General features: G+C 35.2%; 1 protein-coding gene across 1 annotated transcript; it reads left to right on the top strand.

The window, feature by feature from the left end:
• Positions 1 to 1,274: 1,274 nt before the first annotated feature.
• LOC131629259 (probable pectin methyltransferase QUA2) lies at positions 1,275 to 6,040 on the top strand. Its single transcript, XM_058900063.1, has 9 exons — positions 1,275 to 1,602; positions 2,165 to 2,838; positions 3,071 to 3,203; positions 3,779 to 4,019; positions 4,124 to 4,337; positions 4,461 to 4,633; positions 4,714 to 5,017; positions 5,194 to 5,332; positions 5,572 to 6,040. The coding sequence occupies exons 2-9, from the start codon at positions 2,174 to 2,176 to the stop codon at positions 5,728 to 5,730; spliced, it is 2,028 nt and encodes a 675-aa protein (XP_058756046.1). The 5' UTR covers positions 1,275 to 1,602; positions 2,165 to 2,173; the 3' UTR covers positions 5,731 to 6,040.
• Positions 6,041 to 21,842: the final 15,802 nt, after the last annotated feature.

The raw sequence follows: 21,842 nt of genomic DNA, 5'->3' as shown, positions 1-21,842 counted from the left end.
AGAATTGAAAATCCACCGGCAAAGATAAGCGCGTTCATTTATTATTTCTAATTACAGTTAAGTTTCACACAGGACAGTTAACAATTATTATAACTTTTTCTTTTTTAGTAGAGTTATAAATTATCACCATATTTATATTTTGACAGAAATAAACAATCATTAACATTTCAGTAGATATTTAAAGACAAAATTGCCCTCCATTTTTTTTCATAACTTTTAAGCTTCAATAATAAAAGGGTTTATAGAGGTACTTACTAATCACTCTCTAAGAGTATGTTTGGATTGACGGTGAACAGAATTGATTCTACCAGAATTGAGTTTGGTAGAATTGATTATAACAGAATTGAGTTTACCAGAATTGATTTATGTTTGGATACATTTATAGAAAAGTGAGTTGAACAATAAATTTCAGTGTAAAAATTACCCAGAATCAATTCTGGAGATAGAAGCTACAAATTCTAGCTTCTAGTAGAATCTATTCTGGAGGCAGAATCAATTCTACTGTTGATAAAACAAACACCTCAAAATCACCCAAAATCAATTCTACACCTCAAGAATTGATTCTGGGTCTTCCAAAAGCCAATTCAAACATGCTATAAATAGATTTTTAAGAGTCAGTTTGGTAAAAATAACGATTGACTGATAAGATAGCTGATAACTTATAATTTATAGATGATGGCTGATGACTGATAGTTTATGTTTAATGGTTGAGACTTATAAGTTAATTGAAGTGTTTGATAAAATTAATAGTTCAAACAACTTATAAATGTAAAATGACATAAAAAATATTTAATATATAATTATTTAATTTAAAATTAAAATAATTTATAAAAGATAAAAATAAGTGCTAAAATAATAAAGATAATAGAGGAAAGAAAAATAATAAATTATAAATTATAAGTTAAAATACTATTCGAAATAACTAACGTTTAAAAAATAAATTATAAACTAGTAAAATAAACTATAAGCGAGTGATGAAGACTCTTTAAATTATCTTATAAACTTATAAACAATAAAACATGAACTAAAAAAATCATGCCTTAGCAAATAGAGCTTAGGCTTAACAACTTATAAAGAAATCCTCATATAGTCGGTGCTACTTGAACCCACAATTTGTCTATGATGTATGAGCCAATTTTTTACTATTCCACAATTTGGATTACGATTAATCTTATGCGTATTTTATTAATTTTTTATTATGAAAAATAAAATAAATAGATAAATAAATTTGTCAGAGAAAAATGTAAGAAACTAGTGTATTTGAGTCAAAAAAGAGAGAAAACAAAAACTTTACGAAAATTTCAGAATATTATTAAATTGTACTGAAACCGAAGCAGTGTCTGTGCTGAAATCGGATCGGTACAAAATCTGCTTGCATCTTGCTTCTTTCTCTTGCTTGTAGCTAACTCATTCTTTGTCTCTTTCTCTCTCTTTCATTTCCAATGCACTTTAATCATTCGACGAAATGACTCAAAGAGAAATATAGAACAACAACCACACACACTCATTCACACTCCCGTATTACACAACAAAACCATTAATCTATTGAGTTTTGCATTGCAAGTTACTGTATTGTTTATCATCAAACAAACAAACAACTAGGTACTATACTATTGCTTCTATTTTTTGTTTTTGATCTATAAATTAATCACGCTTTCAATAGTTGGTTTTTAGTAACTATTGATTTGAATGATGAATTTTGATTTGTTACTAGTGGAAATTCACTGTTGTGTAATCTGTTAATGCTACTCACCAACCCATATACTTCAATTTTTTTTTTTAAAGTTTTGATTTTAATGGTTGCTGATATATATCCATTTCATTACTGGGTCCGTGATTTATATCAGATGCGGTGAATTAATTACTCCTTTTTCTTGTCTTTATTCCTCTGTTTTTGATTCCTTGTTCAGGAAAAAAGTTTTGTTTTTTCTTCTTCTTATGTTCTCTCTCTTATTTAACTTTTAATTTTCTTTTGTTTACTTGTGATTCCTTAACTGGAGCTGGATTCTCTAAAATGGGTTGTTGTCAAAAGTTTAAGTGAAATAAACAACACTTGTCTATTGGCTTCTTAGTCTTCATTTTACGTGTCAAGAACATTAATAGTTTGATGATTTAATAGCTGAAGATTGAGAATTGAAGTTTTCTGTGTGTTGTGTTTATTCAGAGATAGAGAATGTCCAGGCCTCTACATAGAGGTGTGTCTGGAGTTCGTGTACCTGACGGCATCAATGACTCGTCGTGGGACTCTCAATCCAAAGACAAAACAGAAAAAGATGATTTTGATAAAAGGGGTTCTTCAGATCACACTGCTATAGGATTGAGGTCTCCTCTGAGGTTGGTTTTTTCGGATAAAGAGAATGGTTTTGCATCCGATCCATTCATTGTTGGCACGCCGAGAAGCCGTTTTAAGTTGCTGTTGTTTTCATTGAAGTTTAGTTTAGTTTTTATAGCTGTTGTTGCTCTTGTTGGATCTTTCTGGTGGACTTTGAATTTGTCATCTTCGTCAAGAGGCCGCGTTTACCATGGTTATAGGAGGCTCCAAGAGAAACTTGTCTCTGATTTGATGGATATTGGTGAGATTTCTAAGGGTGCTTCAAGGTGGAAAGAATTGGAAACTTGTTCTTCTGAGTTGGAAAACTTTGTTCCTTGTTATAATGTTTCTGATGGAAATGAGGTTGAAAGGAAATGTGAATATGAGCAGAGGCAAAATTGTTTGGTTCTGCCACCAGTTAATTACAAAGTTCCTCTTAGATGGCCTACTGGAAAAGATGTTATTTGGGTTGCTAATGTTAAAATCACTGCCCAAGAGGTTCTTTCTTCCGGAAGCTTGACCAAAAGGTAACTGACATGTCTCTTTCACTCTCTTGTAATTTAGCAGCTGCGGTTATGCCGCAAACCTTTATATTGAGGAAAGTGTGGCTGATACAGTCATAATTGTGCTTTTGATACCATTGCAGATACCTCAAAATCGTTTATAGTGCAGTTGTAAACCGCAATTTATAAGAATGGTTGCTATCTATCACACTTTTTGTCGGTGAAGTTTTAATATTTTTTCTTCTTTCAATTACAGGATGATGATGTTGGATGAAGAACAAATTTCCTTTCGCTCAGCCTCTCATATGTTTGATGGAGTTGAAGACTACTCGCATCAGATTGCTGAAATGATTGGACTTAGAAACGAATCTTCCTTCAGACAAGCTGGGGTAAGTATATATATGCTCTTTATTGAAATGTGTAAATTGAGTGTTTGTTGATTTCATTTTTTCGAGGTGACTTTTATGATCCATCATATTTACACTTCACTTATTTGGTACTTGTTGGATGAAGAATTCAGCATATTTAGAGGGGATTCTCCGTTGATTCAAATAGTGGTTACGGTAACGGTTGTGTCGCAATTCTTGGTGTTGCAGAGAATCTAAGTCAAATGCGGTTGATGCAACCTCAATTGCAGTCGCATGCGGTTTTGCAACATAAAAAATTATTATGTTGTGGCCCAAACTGCTGTCAGAGGCCCTGCATATTTTAATTATTAACTATCCAAAGTGAACATATGAATATTGTAAGTAGTATCTGGGGTAATATAATGTAATCTTGTAGATGTATTATATGCTTTATAAGCTTGTACCCTCGTCTGGAATTGTTTGTTCTAAGCTGTGTTTGGAGGGACTTGTCTTCTGATAGATTTTGGTGACTTTGAAACCGAGTTGGGTTAAGTTTGACTATGATATTGCTTACCTTAAACTTTGATTGATAAATGTTTGCTTCCTGAAATTTCCAGATTCGAACCATACTAGACATAGGTTGTGGCTATGGTAGCTTCGGAGCACACCTCTTTGATAGTCAACTTTTGACTTTGTGCATTGCAAATTACGAGCCCTCTGGTAGTCAAGTTCAGCTTACTCTTGAGCGAGGTCTTCCTGCTATGATTGCTTCTTTCACTTCTAAACAATTGCCATATCCGTCTCTGTCCTTTGATATGTTACATTGTGCAAGATGTGGCGTTGATTGGGACCAGAAAGGTATTTTAATTTAGGATTTTTTATTTTTTATTCGACTTCAGAACCATAAATTTGTTGTATGTAAAATATGGTGTTCTTATTGACATCCATATTGTGTTGTATAGATGGCAATCTCTTGATTGAAGCGGATAGACTTTTAAGACCGGGCGGATACTTTGTCTGGACATCACCACTTACCAATGCTCGTAACAAGGAGAGTCAGAAAAGGTGGAAGTTTGTACACGACTTTGCAGAAAATCTCTGCTGGGAAATGTTATCACAGCAAGATGAAACTGTTGTATGGAAGAAAGCAAGTAAAAAAAGTTGCTATACTAAAAGGTAATAATGCTTTACTTGTGTTTATGAGAAATTATTTCACGTTTGTGTAAGTGTAACCGTGGAAACAGATTTTACTTCAAAAAATGGGCAATGATTCTTAGCATTACCAATTTTTATCATCAGAAAGCCTGGTTCTCGCCCTTTGTGTGGTAGAGGTCTTGATGTGGAGTCTCCATATTATCGCGAACTGCAAAATTGCATAGGAGGAACGCAGAGCAACCGTTGGGTTTCGATTGAAAAAAGGGAAAAATGGCCGGCTCAGGCTAATTTGAACAAGAACGAGCTAGCAATACTTGGTAATTGTTATGTTCTTTATGGAAGTGATTATACTGTAACGGTACATTCTTAGTGAATAATGTTTTTGTATCACTACTAGGATTGCTGCCTGATGAATTTGCTGAGGATTCTGACAGCTGGAAATCAGCTGTTCGAAATTATTGGTCACTCCTTTCACCTCTAATATTTTCTGATCATCCAAAGAGGCCCGGTGACGAGGACCCTTCACCACCTTACAACATGTTCAGAAATATTCTAGACATGAATGCTAATTTCGGTGGCTTTAACTATGCATTATTGCAAGCAAGAAAATCTGTGTGGGTGATGAATGCGGTCCCAATAAGTGGACTCAACTATCTTCCCTTGATCAAGGACCGAGGTTTTGTTGGCGTTTTGCATGATTGGTATTTTAACCACCTTCCTCTTTTTCTTATATGGATTTTCTGACAAATGCTAAATTACTTTCTATCTTCCATCTTATAAATCTCGTTTCCTTCTAAATACACAAAAGTTATGATTTTCTTAATATTAGTTTATTCCATAGTTTTTCTTATTATTATGAGTTTTGGTGGCATTTTAGGTGTGATGCTTTTCCGACATACCCAAGAACCTATGACTTGGTGCATGCAGCAGGGCTTCTATCTCTTGAATTTTCCCATCCGCGCAAGTGCACCATGCTTGATCTGTTCATTGAAATTGACAGGTTACTTCGCCCTGAGGTAAGTCAAATTAAAGATTCTTGATCACATTTAATTTTTTCGAGTCATTAAATTCACTACCTGAAACTGTGTCAGAGACAATTCTCATTGAGAATTTTCAATTTCAAAAATCATTTTGAAATTGTGTCAATTTATTGTCACACAAATTGTGTGGCACCTATAAATTTAGAATCTAAGTTATTTTATCATATGGAATGCCTTCTTCTGATATGCTGTTCTTCGTCACGTGTGCATGGCAGGGCTGGTTTATAATTCGCGACACAGTTCCCTTAGTAGAATCAGCTAGAGTTCTAACAGCACAGCTGAAATGGGAAGCGAGAGTTATAGAAATCGAAAGTAACAGCGAGGAGAAACTTCTGATATGCCAGAAACCGTTTTATAAGAAACATGCAAGCTAATTAGTTGATAAGTCCTGGAGAAATTATACCATAATATACATGTATTCATTTCCATAATCATCATAAAGTTGTGTCATACAAAGTGAGAATTGAAAAGGGAAGAAGAAAAAGCAATAGAGGATGATACCTTCCAACACATATCTCCTATGCAGCCTAAGGTGTGCATAGGGTCATGTAATTACAACACAATCAACAGAGCAGTTGATCAAGAATATTGGTAGATTTATTTTTCATTGTGATATGTCTGATTAGAGTTTCTTAAACACAAATTTATTACTGGGAATAAAATGATAAAATAAATTGTTGCTCATTGATGTGGTGTATAAAATGCTTAGTGGTTAAATTTCACCTTATATTACAAAATTGTTACTGTGTTACCATTTTATAGGTCATTTGATGTCAGATTATGAACTCAGCAATACTCTAATCGAAGAGTAACACACTTAATTTACACAATTTTATTAGGGATTAGGAGAGAATCTCTCTTCAAGCTCAAGGGTGTTGTTCCCTTCACAATAGAGAAAACTCTTTTCATAATTACAATAGTGTCAGTAATTATCTACTATATCCTGTATTCTCCTATTTGGACAAAAAGTTCTACAACAACAGCTTGTGCCCGTTTGTTTTGGTTATTTTTAAAAATTATTTGTATAGTGTTATATAATTTTGTGAAAAAATTTTTTACAAAGAAATTATTTATAAAATTTTAAAATAAAAATTTTGTTTGAATAGTTATTCTTAAAATGTGAGTTTAGGTATTTCATTTATTTATGGGAAAAAAATTGGATATTAAAATTTTAAAAAATCACTTACTTTTGAAGCTATTTCAAATAGATTTTTTAAAATCATTTTTGAAATACAATTTTTTGAAAAAATTGTGATTTTGACTAAGTTTTGGTTTTTAATAATATATGTTTATTTTATAGGATGTCAAAATTAATATTTTATTTTAGAAAAAACGAATATAAAAAAACTTGTAATATTTTAAAAAACGATTTTGAAAAATATATTCTCAAAATTACAAAATTTTTTTTAACTTTTTTAAAGCTGAAATAAACATGCTTGATGCTCAATAGCGACTCTTAAATACTACTCTGTTAACTATTTTTCTACTTTCTGAATACTTTGATTTTGAATGACCTAAAGTGAGTATTTCTTTTAGTATTTCTTCTTTCCATCTTTCTAGAAGTAGTAATATATTTCGGGGTTAAATGGCTTTCACCCCTGCAATAGTAGCGAGATTCGGTTTACCCCTTTTAAAAAAAAAATTGGATTACCCCCCTATAATATTAAAATTGTAAGTCTTTTGCCCCCTAAGAGGGAAAATTACCCCCTGTAAAATATATTTTTTTGATTTTCCCCCCTGGTTTTTAAACGTTTAGGGGGTGCCCAAATATTACAGGGGGTAATCCAATTTTTTTTTTAAAAGGGAGGTAAACCGAATCTCGCTACTATTGCAGGGGTGAAAGCCATTTAACCCTATATTTTGTGTCATTGCCTGATAACAAAAAGATAAAGCCACTTGAAAGAAAAATGCTGTGACTAATCAAATGTGAATTAGAAGTCTCAGCTTTGATGAATGCTTATTATATTAGGCAACATATATATAAAGGTGACAAAATTCACGAAAAATCGATATGTGACCTCCTTTTTTATACTGGTCACTTCTTTAAATTGCGATATTTCCAAAATACTCCAATACCCCTAATATTATTAACTCAAAACTTTTATCATTTTTGAAAAAAAATTACTGTGAAAAAAATTAGCCAAAAAGCAAATTTTAAGTACCCTTTAGCAAATTTCCGGTACCCTTATTTGTGCGATACTGGAAACTATTTGATTTTAACAAATTTTCGATATCTATTTACCTGAAATTCCAAATTTTCGGTGCGATTTACGGGGATTTTTAAAATTCCGGTACTTTTACGAAACTCATTACCCTATACAGGAAATTTCACAAATTTCCGGTATATAACCCACTACCGGAAATTTTAATAAACCTGAAATTTCTGGTATGGCAGATGAAGTTTTATATCTTTGCGGTCCTGAACTGACAGCTTCAGTTTCTTCTACGGATTCTTGCAGTGATCTTACGCAGTACTTCGTGATAGATACGGTATGTTTACCTTACTTCATACATGATTTTTTTTGTTTTTATAAATTGATGCAGTTATGTAATTGTACGTTTTTGTGATTGTCAGATTTTTGAATCACGAGATAAGGTTCTAGAATGGACACGTGCTATTGGAAGAAGTCATGGTGTTGCTGTTGTTACAATCTGATTCGATTCTGCTAATGGAATGCGAGGGAGCAAGGATAAATTGATTATGGACTGTGACCGAGGAGGAAATTACAAAAAGAGAAACGAAGTTGCGGCCCCTTCTGATGGCAATTCTACTATGAGGCTTAGATGCCCATTTAGATTGAGATCTGCTCTGAGTGGTATTGGTTGGAAGGTGGTGGTTAAATGTGAGATGCATAATCATAGACTAGATAAGGATATGTTAGGTCATGACATCTTGGGACGTATAAAAGATGATGAAAGAAAGTTTGTGAATGACATGACGAAGTACAATATGGCACCAAGGTACCTCGCGTCTACTTTGAAAGACAAAGACCCAGAAAATCTCACGAGTATTACCCAGATATACCGATCTAGAGCAACATACAGACTGGCAAGAGAGGTGCACTGACAGAAATGCAAATGTTATTGAGCCTTATTCACCAAGAGAAATACATGTGTTGGTATAGAAATAAGGAGAATTCAGATATTGTGGCTGATATCTTCTGGACACACCCTGACTCTGTCAAGTTGTTGAATAAGTTTCCTCTTATGTTGATTTTTGATTGCACGTACAAGACAAACAGGTCAGAATATTAATATTAATTTCTTCCATCTTAAAAATATGTAGAGTGATCTAGTTTCTGAATGCATTTTTTAATCGTGCAGGTACCAACAACCACTGTTTGAGCTTGTTGGTGTTACATCAATAAAATTGACATTTTCAGTTGCTTTTGCATATTTGGAACACAAAAGGGAGGAGAAGTTCACATGGGCACTAGAGAGGCTCAAAGAGTTGTTCTATTTGGAGAAGTTGCTACCAGATGTCATGGTGACGGACCGGGAACTTGCACTAACGAATGCCATTGATTCTGTGTATCCAAATGCGTCTCATTTGTTGTGTACGTTTCATATTTCAAAAAACGTTAGCATGAAATATAAAGAGTATGTCAAATCAAAAAGACGAGAACATGTCATGGATCAATGGAACAACATGATGTATTTAAATATAGAAGACGAATTTGATGTACATCTCAACCACTTCGAGAGTGTATGTGGTGATATTCCATCATTCGTCAAGTATGTGAAAGAAACATGGTTAACACCATATAAGGAAAGATTTGTTGCTGCATGGACTAACAAAGTCACTCATTTAGGGAACACAACAAACAGGGACATTCTAAAAGAAAATATGTTTATGTGCAAACTGGGAGGTACAAACAGGTACAAGTTGTGGTGATTTATGTGCAAGCTGGGAGGCTGTGAACACAATGTTGAAGTTGCAGCTAGGTTCCATAAAAGTGTCATTTCAAAAAAGTATTATCAACATTGAGCATCGGTATAACACTCCATTCTATTCTAAATTGCACAATTTTGTTTCAAGACAATGTATACAAATCATTGGAAAGGAATTGGAAAGAGTAAAATTTGTTGGTGCGAGCAAGCAGAGGTGTGGTTGTTACATTAGAACAACACATGGGTTACCGTGTGCGTGTCAGCTTGTCGGCTTCCAGATTCTAGGCATACCTATATCTTTGGAATCTATGCATGTGTTTTGGACAAAATTGTAAAATTATGAATATGAGGTGAGTCCTGACGATAGCAAGTGAGATTTAGAAGAGGAGTGCGAAAAGTTGAAGCGACAATTCAGTACTATGGATATTGTGGGTCAAAGGGCGTTGAAGAATTTTTTTGTGATATTGCCTATCCATTCACATCTTCAATGTGTCCACCGCCGGTGAAATACAAGACAAATAGAGGAGTTAATAAGAGAAGAAAAGGGGAAGAAAGTGATGTGCATCGTGATCCAAGTCAGTGGGAATATGCTGATGCTTCGCAAGGGAGTCAGACTACAAAGAGATCATGCACACAACCAAGTGGGAGTCAATCGTCAACCATGCGATTGGTAAGCAACCTTCTACCAATTCTACAAAAGCCATGTACTTGTCACAATTTCCTGCTTTCTATCATCCATACATCGATGACCTTGTTGATGTTGAACCAGATGGAAATTGTGGTTTTCGTTGTATTTCATCTACATTAGGATGGGGGAATATGCATGTTATGATGTTCGAAGACAGTTGCATACTCAAATCCAGCAACACGCGGATTTGTTTTCCAAGTTGTTCTATGACACTGTCTGATGTTAGTAATTCATTACTCGTAAAACACTGGGCTCTTCAGGGTAAGGAGAAATGGATGACGATTCCCGATATGAGTTACCCTATTGCTTCTAAATACAGTGTTGTATTTCTTTCTCTTTCCATGTTAATGAATGTAACATTTTCCCGCTTCTCATAGCTCCATCCCCATACACGAGTCGACATACGATCATTGTTGTTGGTTTTGTCAACTGTAATCATTGGGTTCAGATAAAGTTGAGACCCGATTGTCCACTGCCTCCCGTCACTGATCATTGGAGGATGAATTATTCTAATAAAGCAAAAGCATGAGAATCAGCATATGTGGGTCGGTTTAGACATTGGGAAGAATTGGATGGGAAGTCAGGCATTGGGAAGAATGTTTCTAAGGATGCAAAAACTGTTGTGATGTTGTAATGATATGTATGACATTTATTCTATTTATATATTAAGACGGTTCGTTATTTTTCCAACATTTATTCTATGTTATTCAAGTTTTAAAAAAAATTAAGTCACAGTATTACCGAAAATTTTAAATTTTCAGTATTTTTCTTTTACCGGAAATTTAAAATTTAACACCGAAAATTTAAAATTTCCGGTAGTTTTATACACTGAATTCATATTGGAAATTTGAAATATCCAGTAAAATTTCCGGGACCAGATATTTCAAATTTTCGGTATTAATATTAACTGGTGATACGTACCAGATATTTCAAATATATGGTACCAGAAATTTTATATTTCCGGTATGGATCACCGTGCGCAGTAATTTGGTAAATCCAACCAAATATCCGGTACATTTGTGAAATTTCCAGTACGGAACCGGAAATTTAATAAAATCTGGTATTTTACAGGGGTAATATGGTAAAAACTTACACCTTGGAGGGGTGGCAAGTATAAAAAAGGGGGTGGCATGTAGATTGGTCAAAATTCACTTTTGTTTATTACAAGAGGAGTGAATGAGGCCCATTTAGCCTTAGTCTCTACTGAAAATTTTTGGGTGATACATTGTAATTACTGAAAAAGTGCCTTAGTCTCTACTACATAACTAAAAGAGTTACGATATCGATTTAAATAGTCCCCGACAACGGCGCCAAAAACTTGATCGCGACTTTATGTGTTTATTAGTCGGAAGACTGCAAGTGCACAGTCGTGTCGTGTAGTCTTAAAAGATATCGAATCCAGAGGGACTATGAATCGATCTACCGTTATCTAAGGTTACTGTGTAAAGCTAAGGCTAGTGATATTTCAATTATTTTTAAAGGGGAAACTAAAATCTTAAATCTAGATGAAATATTAATAGGCGAATATCGGTATGTAATTCGTCAAACTTAGGGAATCCGAAGTTCCATTGGCCAGATTCTTTATCAAATAAAAAGTCTTCATTAAATATGTTCGTTTAAAAGTTCTCCTCTCAAACTCTCGCTCTATTGACTTAGACTACGATCCTAACTCATAATGTACGCTCTCGCTGTCCCATCAGATTTAGAAACACTTTTTGAAAACAACAGAATTAATAAAATGTCTTTTTCATGTAAATATTATTACTTAAAAACCCTTGTCTCAAACTCTCGCTCTATTGACTTAGATTATGCTAATATTCTCTAACGTACGCTCTCGCTGTCCTACCGAGTTTAAAAACACTTTTTGAAAATAAATAAATATCTAATTAGTTTTAATACGCTCTCGCTGTCCTTAAACCTAATGTCTAGTGTCTACTATCTGGTTAAATATCTCAAATTCTCGCTCTGTTGATTTCTAACCTTAGTCCAGTTTTAAAATCTCAAACTTCCGCTCTGTTGATTTTATAAACTTTAAATAAATTTAATTAGACACTAAAACAAGAAAAAGGTGATTTTCAATAAAACATTATTTAAGCCAGTTTATTTCGGATCCTTTTTGTTAGATTAATTTACATACCGATATCTAATCGATTTAGCTAAACATACTTATTAAATTAAACATGCACAAACAATAATTATTCATATATTTAGGCATATTCTATAATTTATAAGCGAGAAATATAAAACAATAAAATAAATGATAGAAATAAAAAACTGAAACTATAACTTGAATTAATTCTTGAACTTGAAATAGAGAACACTCCACCACAAGCCGGTTGGATCTGTTCTTAAAATTCTTCGATCAAATAATATAAACAAGGAATTAAAATACTATGATCTAACGTAAGGTTAAATCCAGTAAAAATTACACAATATTTTTCGGTGTAGAAACTATTGTGAGAAAATAAATATCTGCCTAAAACTATGAAAAGAAGAAGGAAATAATAGCTTGAATGCTGGAAAAATATTGCTGGAATAGAAAATAGGAAAAAACATACGAGGGAAACTATGGCTGAGACTAAAAATGGTCCAACCCCTTTTACATGAATCTTCCGTTCTTTATATAGTGAGAATGGTTGATAACTTCTTTTCCCAAAACAAATCTCTCCCCGTCTTCAGCTGTCCCGTTCCTCAAATATAGTGCATTTATTTGACTTGGTGGAAGCAAGAAAATAGGGGACGTGACTTGAAGGAGTATTAAGACAGACGTTTCTTTAAGAACAAGCATACACTCACAAATGAGTTTTTGATTCATGGAAAACATCACAAGCAATCAAATACAAGAGCACAAGTGAATGACTCAAAGAAAATGGAGTTTTGGCCAACTTTGCATCTGACAGGTCGACCTAGTTCACAATCAGGTCGACCCAAACTGAAGCAAAATCAGCATACTTCTGTTAGGTCGACCCAGAGCTTCAGCAGGTCGACTCAAAGTGAAGCAAAAACAACATGTCTCTGTTAGGTCGACTCACCCTCCACCCTAGGTCGACCTAAACTGAGAAAAGTCTCAAGAATGCAATTTAACTGTCTTTAGGTCGACCTAACCTACCAACAGGTCGACTCAACTGGAAGTAATTGCAACTTTGCCAAATCTAACTCTGTTAGGTCGACCTAACCAACAAAGTAGGTCGACCTATCTGCTCAAAAACTGCCAAATTGAATGTTGGCTCTGCATCAACACACCAGCTCCCATATATATTGTTTGCTGTCAATTATTGAAGTTCTTAACACCAACAACTGAAAGATACACAAAGGCTTCTCATCTTCGATCATCGACACAACTCCAACACAACTACACACAATCATTTTTGCGTTGAGGGTTTACGTTCAAGATCGATAACGTCCATGGAACGGAATTGAAGATTCCTAGTGGGTGAAGGTTTGTGGGGGTTTTTGGTGAATAAAATCTACGGATTTTGTCCTCCAAGATTGATGAATTTTGGGGGTTTTTATCAAGAGGCTTTATCAAAGATTCAGATGAGTGTGAAGATTGAAGAACAAGGGTTCAAGGAATTCAATACACTGCAGCAAGGAAGTCAAAGTAAAGCTCTTGGAAGACCTTGATCTGGCTCAAGATTAAGGGGGGAGAAGATTCAAAGGATCAAAATAATTGGTTTATCGTTTATCGCTTTGTTATCTTCTTTGTATAAACTGTTTTCAATAATAATGAAAGACATCCCAATTCCAGTTTGTAATTGGGGGCAGATGTAGTCGTAGCGAGGACGATCGACGAACTGCCTGAACAAATATCGTGTTGTTATCGCTTTTGTCTTTTCATTTACGTTCTGTTCGTACTTAGTTATAATTAGGGGTGGCAAAACGGGCTGCCCGCCCCGCCCGCCGCCCGCCCCGCCTTATGCCCGCCAAAAAACGAGCGGGGCGGGCATGCCCGCCAAGTAAAATGGGCATCAAAATCATGCCTGCCCCGCTAAGATGGCGGGTTGGCGGGCGACGGGCTTACCCGCCAATTTTTATTTATATTTTTTTAATAGATTAATATGTTTTTTTTACCTTTTAATTAAACTTTTCACTTATTTTTTAAAACAATTTTTTATAAAAGTAATTTTTTAACAAATTTACTCTAATAAATATTACATATATTTATAAATAAATGTATAAAATAAACCATCAAGAATTGCAATTACTAGAATTAACTAAAAAAAGAGTGAGTTTTGGAGGACGAGCGGGTTTTGGCGAGCGGCGGGCTTTGGCGGGGCGGGTATGGCGGGCGGCGGGTTTTGGCGGGGCGGGCTTTGGCGAGCGGCGAGCCTAAAATCCCAACCCAACCCGCCAATTTTTGGCGGGTGCGCGGGCGGCCCGGCGGGCCCCGGCCCGTTTTGCCACCCCTAGTTATAATTGCAAATTGATCAACGATTCAAGTGTTAAAATTGTGTATTAAGAACCTTCGTAAACATCACAATTCACCACATATTGAATCACAATCAATTTGGATATTATCACCAAGTGTTTGTGTTTTTGCTTCATCCATTATCAAAGCATTGCAAACAAAGTTTATCAAATCAGAAGTTAATCGTTTTTCATTAGAGCAGCGAATTGATTCTATAATCTATCATTGTTAATCCCAATTATCTTGTGGTTTTACCACATATACAACCTTTTCAATAGCGGTCCGGAATAGACGCGAGTCGATCCTGAACCGCTTTCGCTTAAGTTTGAAATAATTCCGAAAAACTCTGTGAGATCTATTCACCCCCCTCTAGATCCTTAAGCCTAGCGTCTAACAAGTGGTATCAGAGCCTGGTTTATTCCGTGCTACGTGAAACACTTATTGGAAAGATGGCTTCCGGACCTAAAGGGGCTCACAATAGAGCTCCAGTTTTCAACGGTGAAAACTATGGCTATTGGAAGGATTGTATGTGTGTTCACATCAATGCCATTGATAGGAACATTTGGACAACAATTGTCAATGGTCCCTTTCAGATCACCATGACAAATGCAGCTGGTGCCTTTGTTCCAAAACCAGAAAATACTTGGGATGCTGAAGATGAAAAGAGATATGGATACGATTGGAAAGCGAGAAACATTCTAATCTCAGCTCTAGGAGTTGATGAATACTATCGCGTTTCCCATTGTAGATCCGCTAAAGCTATGTGGGACACATTACAAGTTGCCCATGAGGGAACGGATGATGTCAAACTAGCTAGAATCAATACGTTAACTCAAGAGTTCGAACTCTTTCACATGGAAGATGGTGAATCCATCGAAAACATGCAAAAGAGATTCGTACATTTGAAAAATCGTTTAAATTCTCTTGATAGACTTGTTTCCAATGCAGTTTCTACTAACAAAATCTTGAGATGTTTGAACAGGGAATGGCAACCCAAGGTTACGGCAATAAAGGAAGCAAATGATCTAAATATCTTAGACATCACCACTCTCTTTGGTAAACTAGAAGAACATGAACAACATTTTAAATGCCTTGACATGCATGAGAAAAGGGCAAAGAAAGATAAGAACATAGAGAAAGAGGTAGAGAAGAAGTCAATAGCTCTAAAAGCTTCAAGCTCCAAGACCTCAAAGCAAGAGCTAGAGGATAGTGATACAAGTGATGATGAAGACTCCGATGATGAGGAAATAGGACTGTTTATGCGAAGATACAACAAATACCTAAAGAAAAATGGAGCAAAACATTCCGACAAAGGCTTGATCATCTATAGAAAGCAATCAAACAAGTTCAAACAAGATGAGAATAACAAAGGAAAAATCAAAGGTCCCTGCTTCAATTGTGGCAAAGTCGGTCACTACAAACCGGATTGTCCATACCTTAAGAAGGAGAAAGAGAAGAACCAAAGCAAAGGTCACAACAAATCTAGAAGAGCCTACATAGCATGGGAAAGTGATTCGTGAAAGCTCATCAAGCGATGAAGAAGAATCGGCAAACTTATGTCTTATGGCTCATCAACACAATAAAAAGAAACGTGTAAGTCATCTTAAACCTTAACTTGTAGATAAAGTATCTCATTCTCAATTAAAACTTGCTTTTGAAGAATTACATAGAGACGCAATTGAAGCTTTCAAACTTTTGGCCTCAAATAAGAAAATCTTTTCATATCTTGAATCAAAAGTTGAGAAAACCGAAAAGGATATGGAAGCTTTAAAACAATCTATGCTAGATATTCAAAAGGATAAAGTTGAGATAGATCCTACATCATGGTTTGGTTGTGAGACATGTCATATTTGGCAAAAAGAAGTAAGAGATCTAAAAGCCAAATTAGATAAGGCTCTACAACCAAAAGTGACTTTTGCGGTTGATCCGAATAAGTTCAAAAGATCGTATACTCCCTTATATAGTAAATACACTTTTGTACCAAAAGTATCAACTAGCAAAACATCATATTCTCATCATATTACCTGTCAATATTATTGCAAAAAGGGTCATACCATTGAAAAATGCAAATTTAGGAGGATTTTGGTTCCTAAAGGAGTATTTCAATGGCTGCCCAAGTGCAACAAATTATGTACTCACTACCAAGGACCCAATGAAAATTGGGGACCTCCCTCTCTAAATTAATTTTGCAGGAAAAGTGTCTTGACATTGCCGAAAGGTTGTGGTTCCTTGATAGCGGATGCTCAAGACACATGACGGGAGACATATCACTTTTCGTTGAGTTTCACGCAAAGAAAAAGGGGTATGTCACCTATGGAGACAACAATAGGGGAGCTATACTTGGTAAAGGAAGTGTAGGTAACCCCTCTACCACAACTATAACTGATGTATTGCTAGTAGAAGGTCTTAAACATAACCTCTTAAGTATAAGTCAATTGTGCGACAAAGATTTTAAAGTAACTTTTACAAATTCTGGTTGCACAATAGAACATACTAAGAAAAGAGACATTATGTTTAATGGCTTAAGAGTAAACAACATCTATATGCTAAACTTGGACGAAGTATCTAAGTCAAGTACCAAGTGTCTAATTGCTCTAGGCGAAGACTCATGGCTTTGGCATAGACGCCTAGCTCACATTAATTTTGACTTACTTAATAAGGTTGTCACAAAAGACTTAGTAATTGGCTTACCAAAAATAAAGTTTTCAAAGGATCATCTATGTGATGCTTGTCAAAAGGGAAAGCAAACTAAAACCTCTTTTAAATCAAAGAACATGGTTTCAACATCACGCCCACTTGAACTCCTTCACATGGATCTCTTTGGCCCTTCAAGGACTAAAAGCATAGGTGGAAACATCTATGGTTTTGTCATTGTCGATGATTACTCTAGATTTTGTTGGACAATCTTTCTACCTAGTAAGGATCAAACTTTTCCAGCTTTCACGCAATTTGCAAGATTATGTCAAAATAAAATGAACACCAAAATAGTTGCAATTCGAAGTGATCACGGTGGAGAATTTGAAAACTATCTTTTTGAAAAATACTGTGATAAACATGGAATTGAGCATAACTTTTCAGCTCCTAGAACACCATAACAAAACGGAGTGGTTGAACGTAAAAATCGTGTTCTAGAGGAGTTGGCAAGAACAATGCTAAATGAGGGTAGTCTACCTAAGTATTTCTGGGCGGACGCTATTAGCACCGCATGTTATGTTTTGAATAGGATAATAATATGTCCTATACTAAACAAAACGCCATATGAATTATTAAAAGGTAGAAAACCAAATGTGTCACATCTCCACGTATTCGGTTGCAAGTGTTTTGTATTGAACAATGGTGTCATACCCCAAAATTTGCCCATACATTTTTCCTCGTTCCAATTCAAATCAAGATGCAAAGCTCCAAGACACACTCTCCTATACAAGGCTCTGAAATTAGGGTTTGGTTCATTCAAAGGAAACTCAGTGAATCAATGGCTCCAAGGCATCTCATATGGCTCAATATATCTCACACTATCTCTATGACAAATATCAAGGCTCAATTCAAAGGAATGGTCACTCAATTGTTCAGAAAGTCAACAGTCGACTATCTTGACCTAAAAGTCAACTGTGGTCAAAGGAAAGTGCAAAACCCTAATTGGCAAATTTTCAATCTTTGAGTATTGGGCTTGGACTTTTGGTTTTCCCACGTGATAGTAAGATCATTAAAGGCCCATAAACCATTTTATTCTTATTTTTATGGTTTTTATTTATTTTATTTTGAATTTATTCATTTAAAATCAAAGTAAATCAAAATAAAATCATTATTTAATAATAAAAATGGTATGATTATTTGTAAAACCATATAATCAGAGGGGAATTGATCCAATGGCTAGGATTGAGGGAAAAATATACATGAAATAGACTTGAACTCAAAATAGTAAGTTTTGGTATAAGAATAAAATCTAAAATTTTTTCAATCAAATGATTGATTCTTTCTCAAAATAAAAACCCTAGCATGCTCTCCTATATATATCCAAAGCACTCAACACATAAGGGGACGAAAAACCTAGCTTTCCAACAACCCCTACACTTGCAAAAATCCCAAAAAAGGTGTGAAACTCGTATTAGCAACTACAGTCTCTTTCACGATCGAATAGCATCATATTCTTCTTCCTGGGGTAAGTTATGGTAAGTTTACTCGATAACTAAGCGTTCAAGACGTTTGCATCCTGCATATTGAACGTTCCATATTTGTGCATTCTTTGAGAATTTCTATTCTACGATTCAGGTTGTTTAAATGGAATCTAATTGTGCATATCAGTTCATGATGATGTTTAGAACAGGTCTGATCCGTCTTGTGCAGATGTTAACGTGTAAATCACAAAGTGCCATGGTTAGGGCTCATGAAAGAATAGCTTTCGTTTTCATGGTTCCGGTTGGATTCAGGCTAAACTAACGCCTCCTTCGAGTTCGAAAGGGTCTGATTACTTGATCTGGGCAATTGTTTCTTTCGTTTTGGTGTTTTTTGCAGGTTTTGTATTTAGCTACAAAGATGGCATGATGAACTCGTAGCGAATCAATGGGTGATTCGTAGCAAATCTGGGTTTGTTATTTGAGGAAGAAGAAGACCAGTAAGAGGGACCCACGGGCAACGCGTGGGCAAACGTGAGTGGTCTGTCAAAACTTCAACCCTCTCTCCTCACTCGATTGGACAGTCAAAGTCCACCCTCCTTCATGATTGGATGCAGCTAATACAAGGGGGCCCACTCTTGACTTATTCTTTTTTTTTTTCATACAACGCTTGTTTACCTTTTTATTTTATTCGTATGTTTTATCTAACAGCAAAACGATTCAGCCCAGCTGGCGATGAAGAAAAACGCGTGACTCTCGAGACAGGGGTTCGATCCCCTAGAGCTGCACTATTTTTTCACATATTATTTGATTACAGATCCTGTGTGTTTCATTCCTATGTACCTACCATGCGCCTCCTAACACGCAACCATCAGATTCCACCAGCATCCGATCCAACGGCTTCAGATCTGCACGTGCATCATACATCTTCAGAGCCTACCACACCAGATCCCACGCCCAGATAAGTGTTTTTTTTATTTTTAATTTTATTTTTAATTACATAAAAAAATTTACTTATACTCTTTTCCTTCCCTTTTATATTTATTATAATTCTTTTATATTTTTATAAATTAATTTATATAGTAAATTTTAATCATTAATATTTAATCGAAAAACTGATTTTTCACCAATAATGGTTTTTTCTATATATATTAAAATTCGAATACACTTTTAATTAATTGATAATTAGGGTTAACCTTTGTGTTTATTTTTAAACCCTTGTTCTATTTAATCGATTTCTTAGCCTTTTTATTAACCTTTCAAGGTTTCTGTAACATCATTTATTTTTTATTTATAAACCCTGTAGGTCACAATAAGTTTTCTTTTTAAGGTTTATAGATCTTTAAATTAATTAAGGTTTGTAGATCATTCATGCACTAAAATTTCTCTTCTTTGTCTGACTTTTCAGGGTAACTCCAGTATTCTCCGACTACGCGCCGTCGGATCAAAAAGCTAAGTTCTAGTGCTTTCTTTGTTTAAATATTATTTTTATTTTGCCTAAATAGGGTTCGTTTCAATATCAATGAATTCCACATACACTCACTTCCCTTATTTATTTTCCCCATAATTTTCAGAGTCAGTTGAGGGTTCGAGGAAGATCAAAGCATTCGAAGACATTCATACTAATTATTGATCCCCTTATTTTTTCCGCCTTTTAATTTCCCCCATCCCCGCAGGTGTTTATTGTAATAGCGTAGAAGATTTTATTTCCGGCTTTATTTTATTTTAAACTGCGTGGTTAGTAATTTAGGGAGTGATAACCATGAACTGAACATAGATCACCTAATTACAAGATAAATGTCATCGTAGTTAACCACATGATTGTTGCACCCACACACCTTTAGGGTAATCCCTCTTGTTGCCTTACTATTGTTACCTTGTTGCCTTATTATACTGTTGCCTTGTTGCCTGTTGCCTCTAAGTGTACTAAATAGTCAAGTCCCTCGATTCCGAGGATACCTAAAGCAAGGTTGCCTTAAAGAATAAAAATCATCTAGTCCCTCGATGCTGCCTCGGAAAAATAAGATGATTGTCCCATTGCTAAGGTATCCTCGCATGATGCCTAAAAAGATTAATGACTATTATATCCTTCCCTTAGACTACCTGCCCTCTTTATGGCAAGGGACAGTCTTATGGCGAACGATACTCTCTTATGGCGAACGATACTCTCGATGACCCTTAAACATCCAATTGAAAGACTTCCTGCCCTCTTATGGTATGGATAGACCCTTTCGCCCGAAAGACTAAAAGAACAAATTTCTAAACTTAGGGTAGTTGCTATTAATTGCTTGCTCTTTTTCAAATTCAAATTCAAAATCTTTTCCCACTAATTTTCAAATACTTTTCAAAAAGACTACGCTTATTTACAAGCTAAAGTTCTTCTTCAAAGTTTTTACTATTCACACTCCGCTTTTCAAACAATTCAAACGTTTTTTAAGTGAGCTAAGCAATTAAGAGCCCATGGAAAACCATGGATGCAAAGGGTGCTTTTTAAACCTTCCCTTTGTATAACTTACCCCCCGAACTCAAAATCTTTCAAAGGTCTTTCCTGTTCTTTTAGCCTTTCCAATTGGATAAAATAAAAGTCGGTGGCGACTCTTGCTCAACCGCGACATCTTCGATATAAAAAGTCAGTTCACCGTATTACAAATGGTAAGGATAATCTTGGGAAATTCGATGCTAAAGCTGACGAAGGCATCTTTCTTGGTTACTCACAATCTAGTAAAGCATATAGGATATACAACAAAAGGTTACTTATAGTAGAAGAGTCAGTACATGTGTCATTTGATGAATCTTATACAAAATATGTCGAGAAAGGTCTATATTTTGATAGTGCAGGTCCATCTACTGAAGACATTGTCAAAGATAAGGAAGACGAGAGTGAAATTATTGTGAAGAAAGATGCTGAGAAAGAGAAAGATGAGTCTCATGATGATGATGAAAAAGAAATCATCTCAAACAATGAAGAACTTCCTAAGGCCTGGACAAATGTAAAAGATCATCCAATTGACAACATAATAGGGGACATCTCAAAGGGCATTACAACACGCTCCAAGATAAGTAACTTTTGTCATCATTTTGCTTTCGTTTCACAAGTTGAGCCGAAAAACGCTAAGGACACATTACTTGATGAGCATTGGCTAATGGCCATGCAAGAAGAATTAAACCAATTTAAACGGAATGATGTTTGGGACCTAGTCCCTCATCCGGGAGATCATCAAGTAATCGGCACTAGATGGGTTTTTCGTAACAAACTTGATGAAAACGAAGTTATTACTAGAAACAAAGCTAGATTAGTTGCCCAAGGTTACAATAAAGAGGAAGGTATTGATTATGAAGAGACATACGCTCCCGTAGCACGTCTCGAAGCTATTCGTCTCTTACTTG

Source organism: Vicia villosa, unplaced genomic scaffold, assembly GCF_029867415.1.
Source record: "Vicia villosa cultivar HV-30 ecotype Madison, WI unplaced genomic scaffold, Vvil1.0 ctg.000540F_1_1, whole genome shotgun sequence".
In the NCBI taxonomy this organism is placed as follows: Eukaryota; Viridiplantae; Streptophyta; class Magnoliopsida; order Fabales; family Fabaceae; genus Vicia; species Vicia villosa.
This window is presented reverse-complemented; position numbering and strand designations above follow the sequence as displayed.

Excerpts from the sequence above, each read along its gene's own strand:
- LOC131629259 (XM_058900063.1), top strand. The coding sequence starts at position 2,174 with ATGTCCAGGCCTCTACATAGAGGTGTGTCTGGAGTTCGTGTACCTGAC. Across the intron at positions 3,204-3,778 it reads CTTCCTTCAGACAAGCTGGG|ATTCGAACCATACTAGACAT; the intron begins GTAAGTATATAT and ends TGAAATTTCCAG. Across the intron at positions 4,634-4,713 it reads GAACGAGCTAGCAATACTTG|GATTGCTGCCTGATGAATTT; the intron begins GTAATTGTTATG and ends TATCACTACTAG.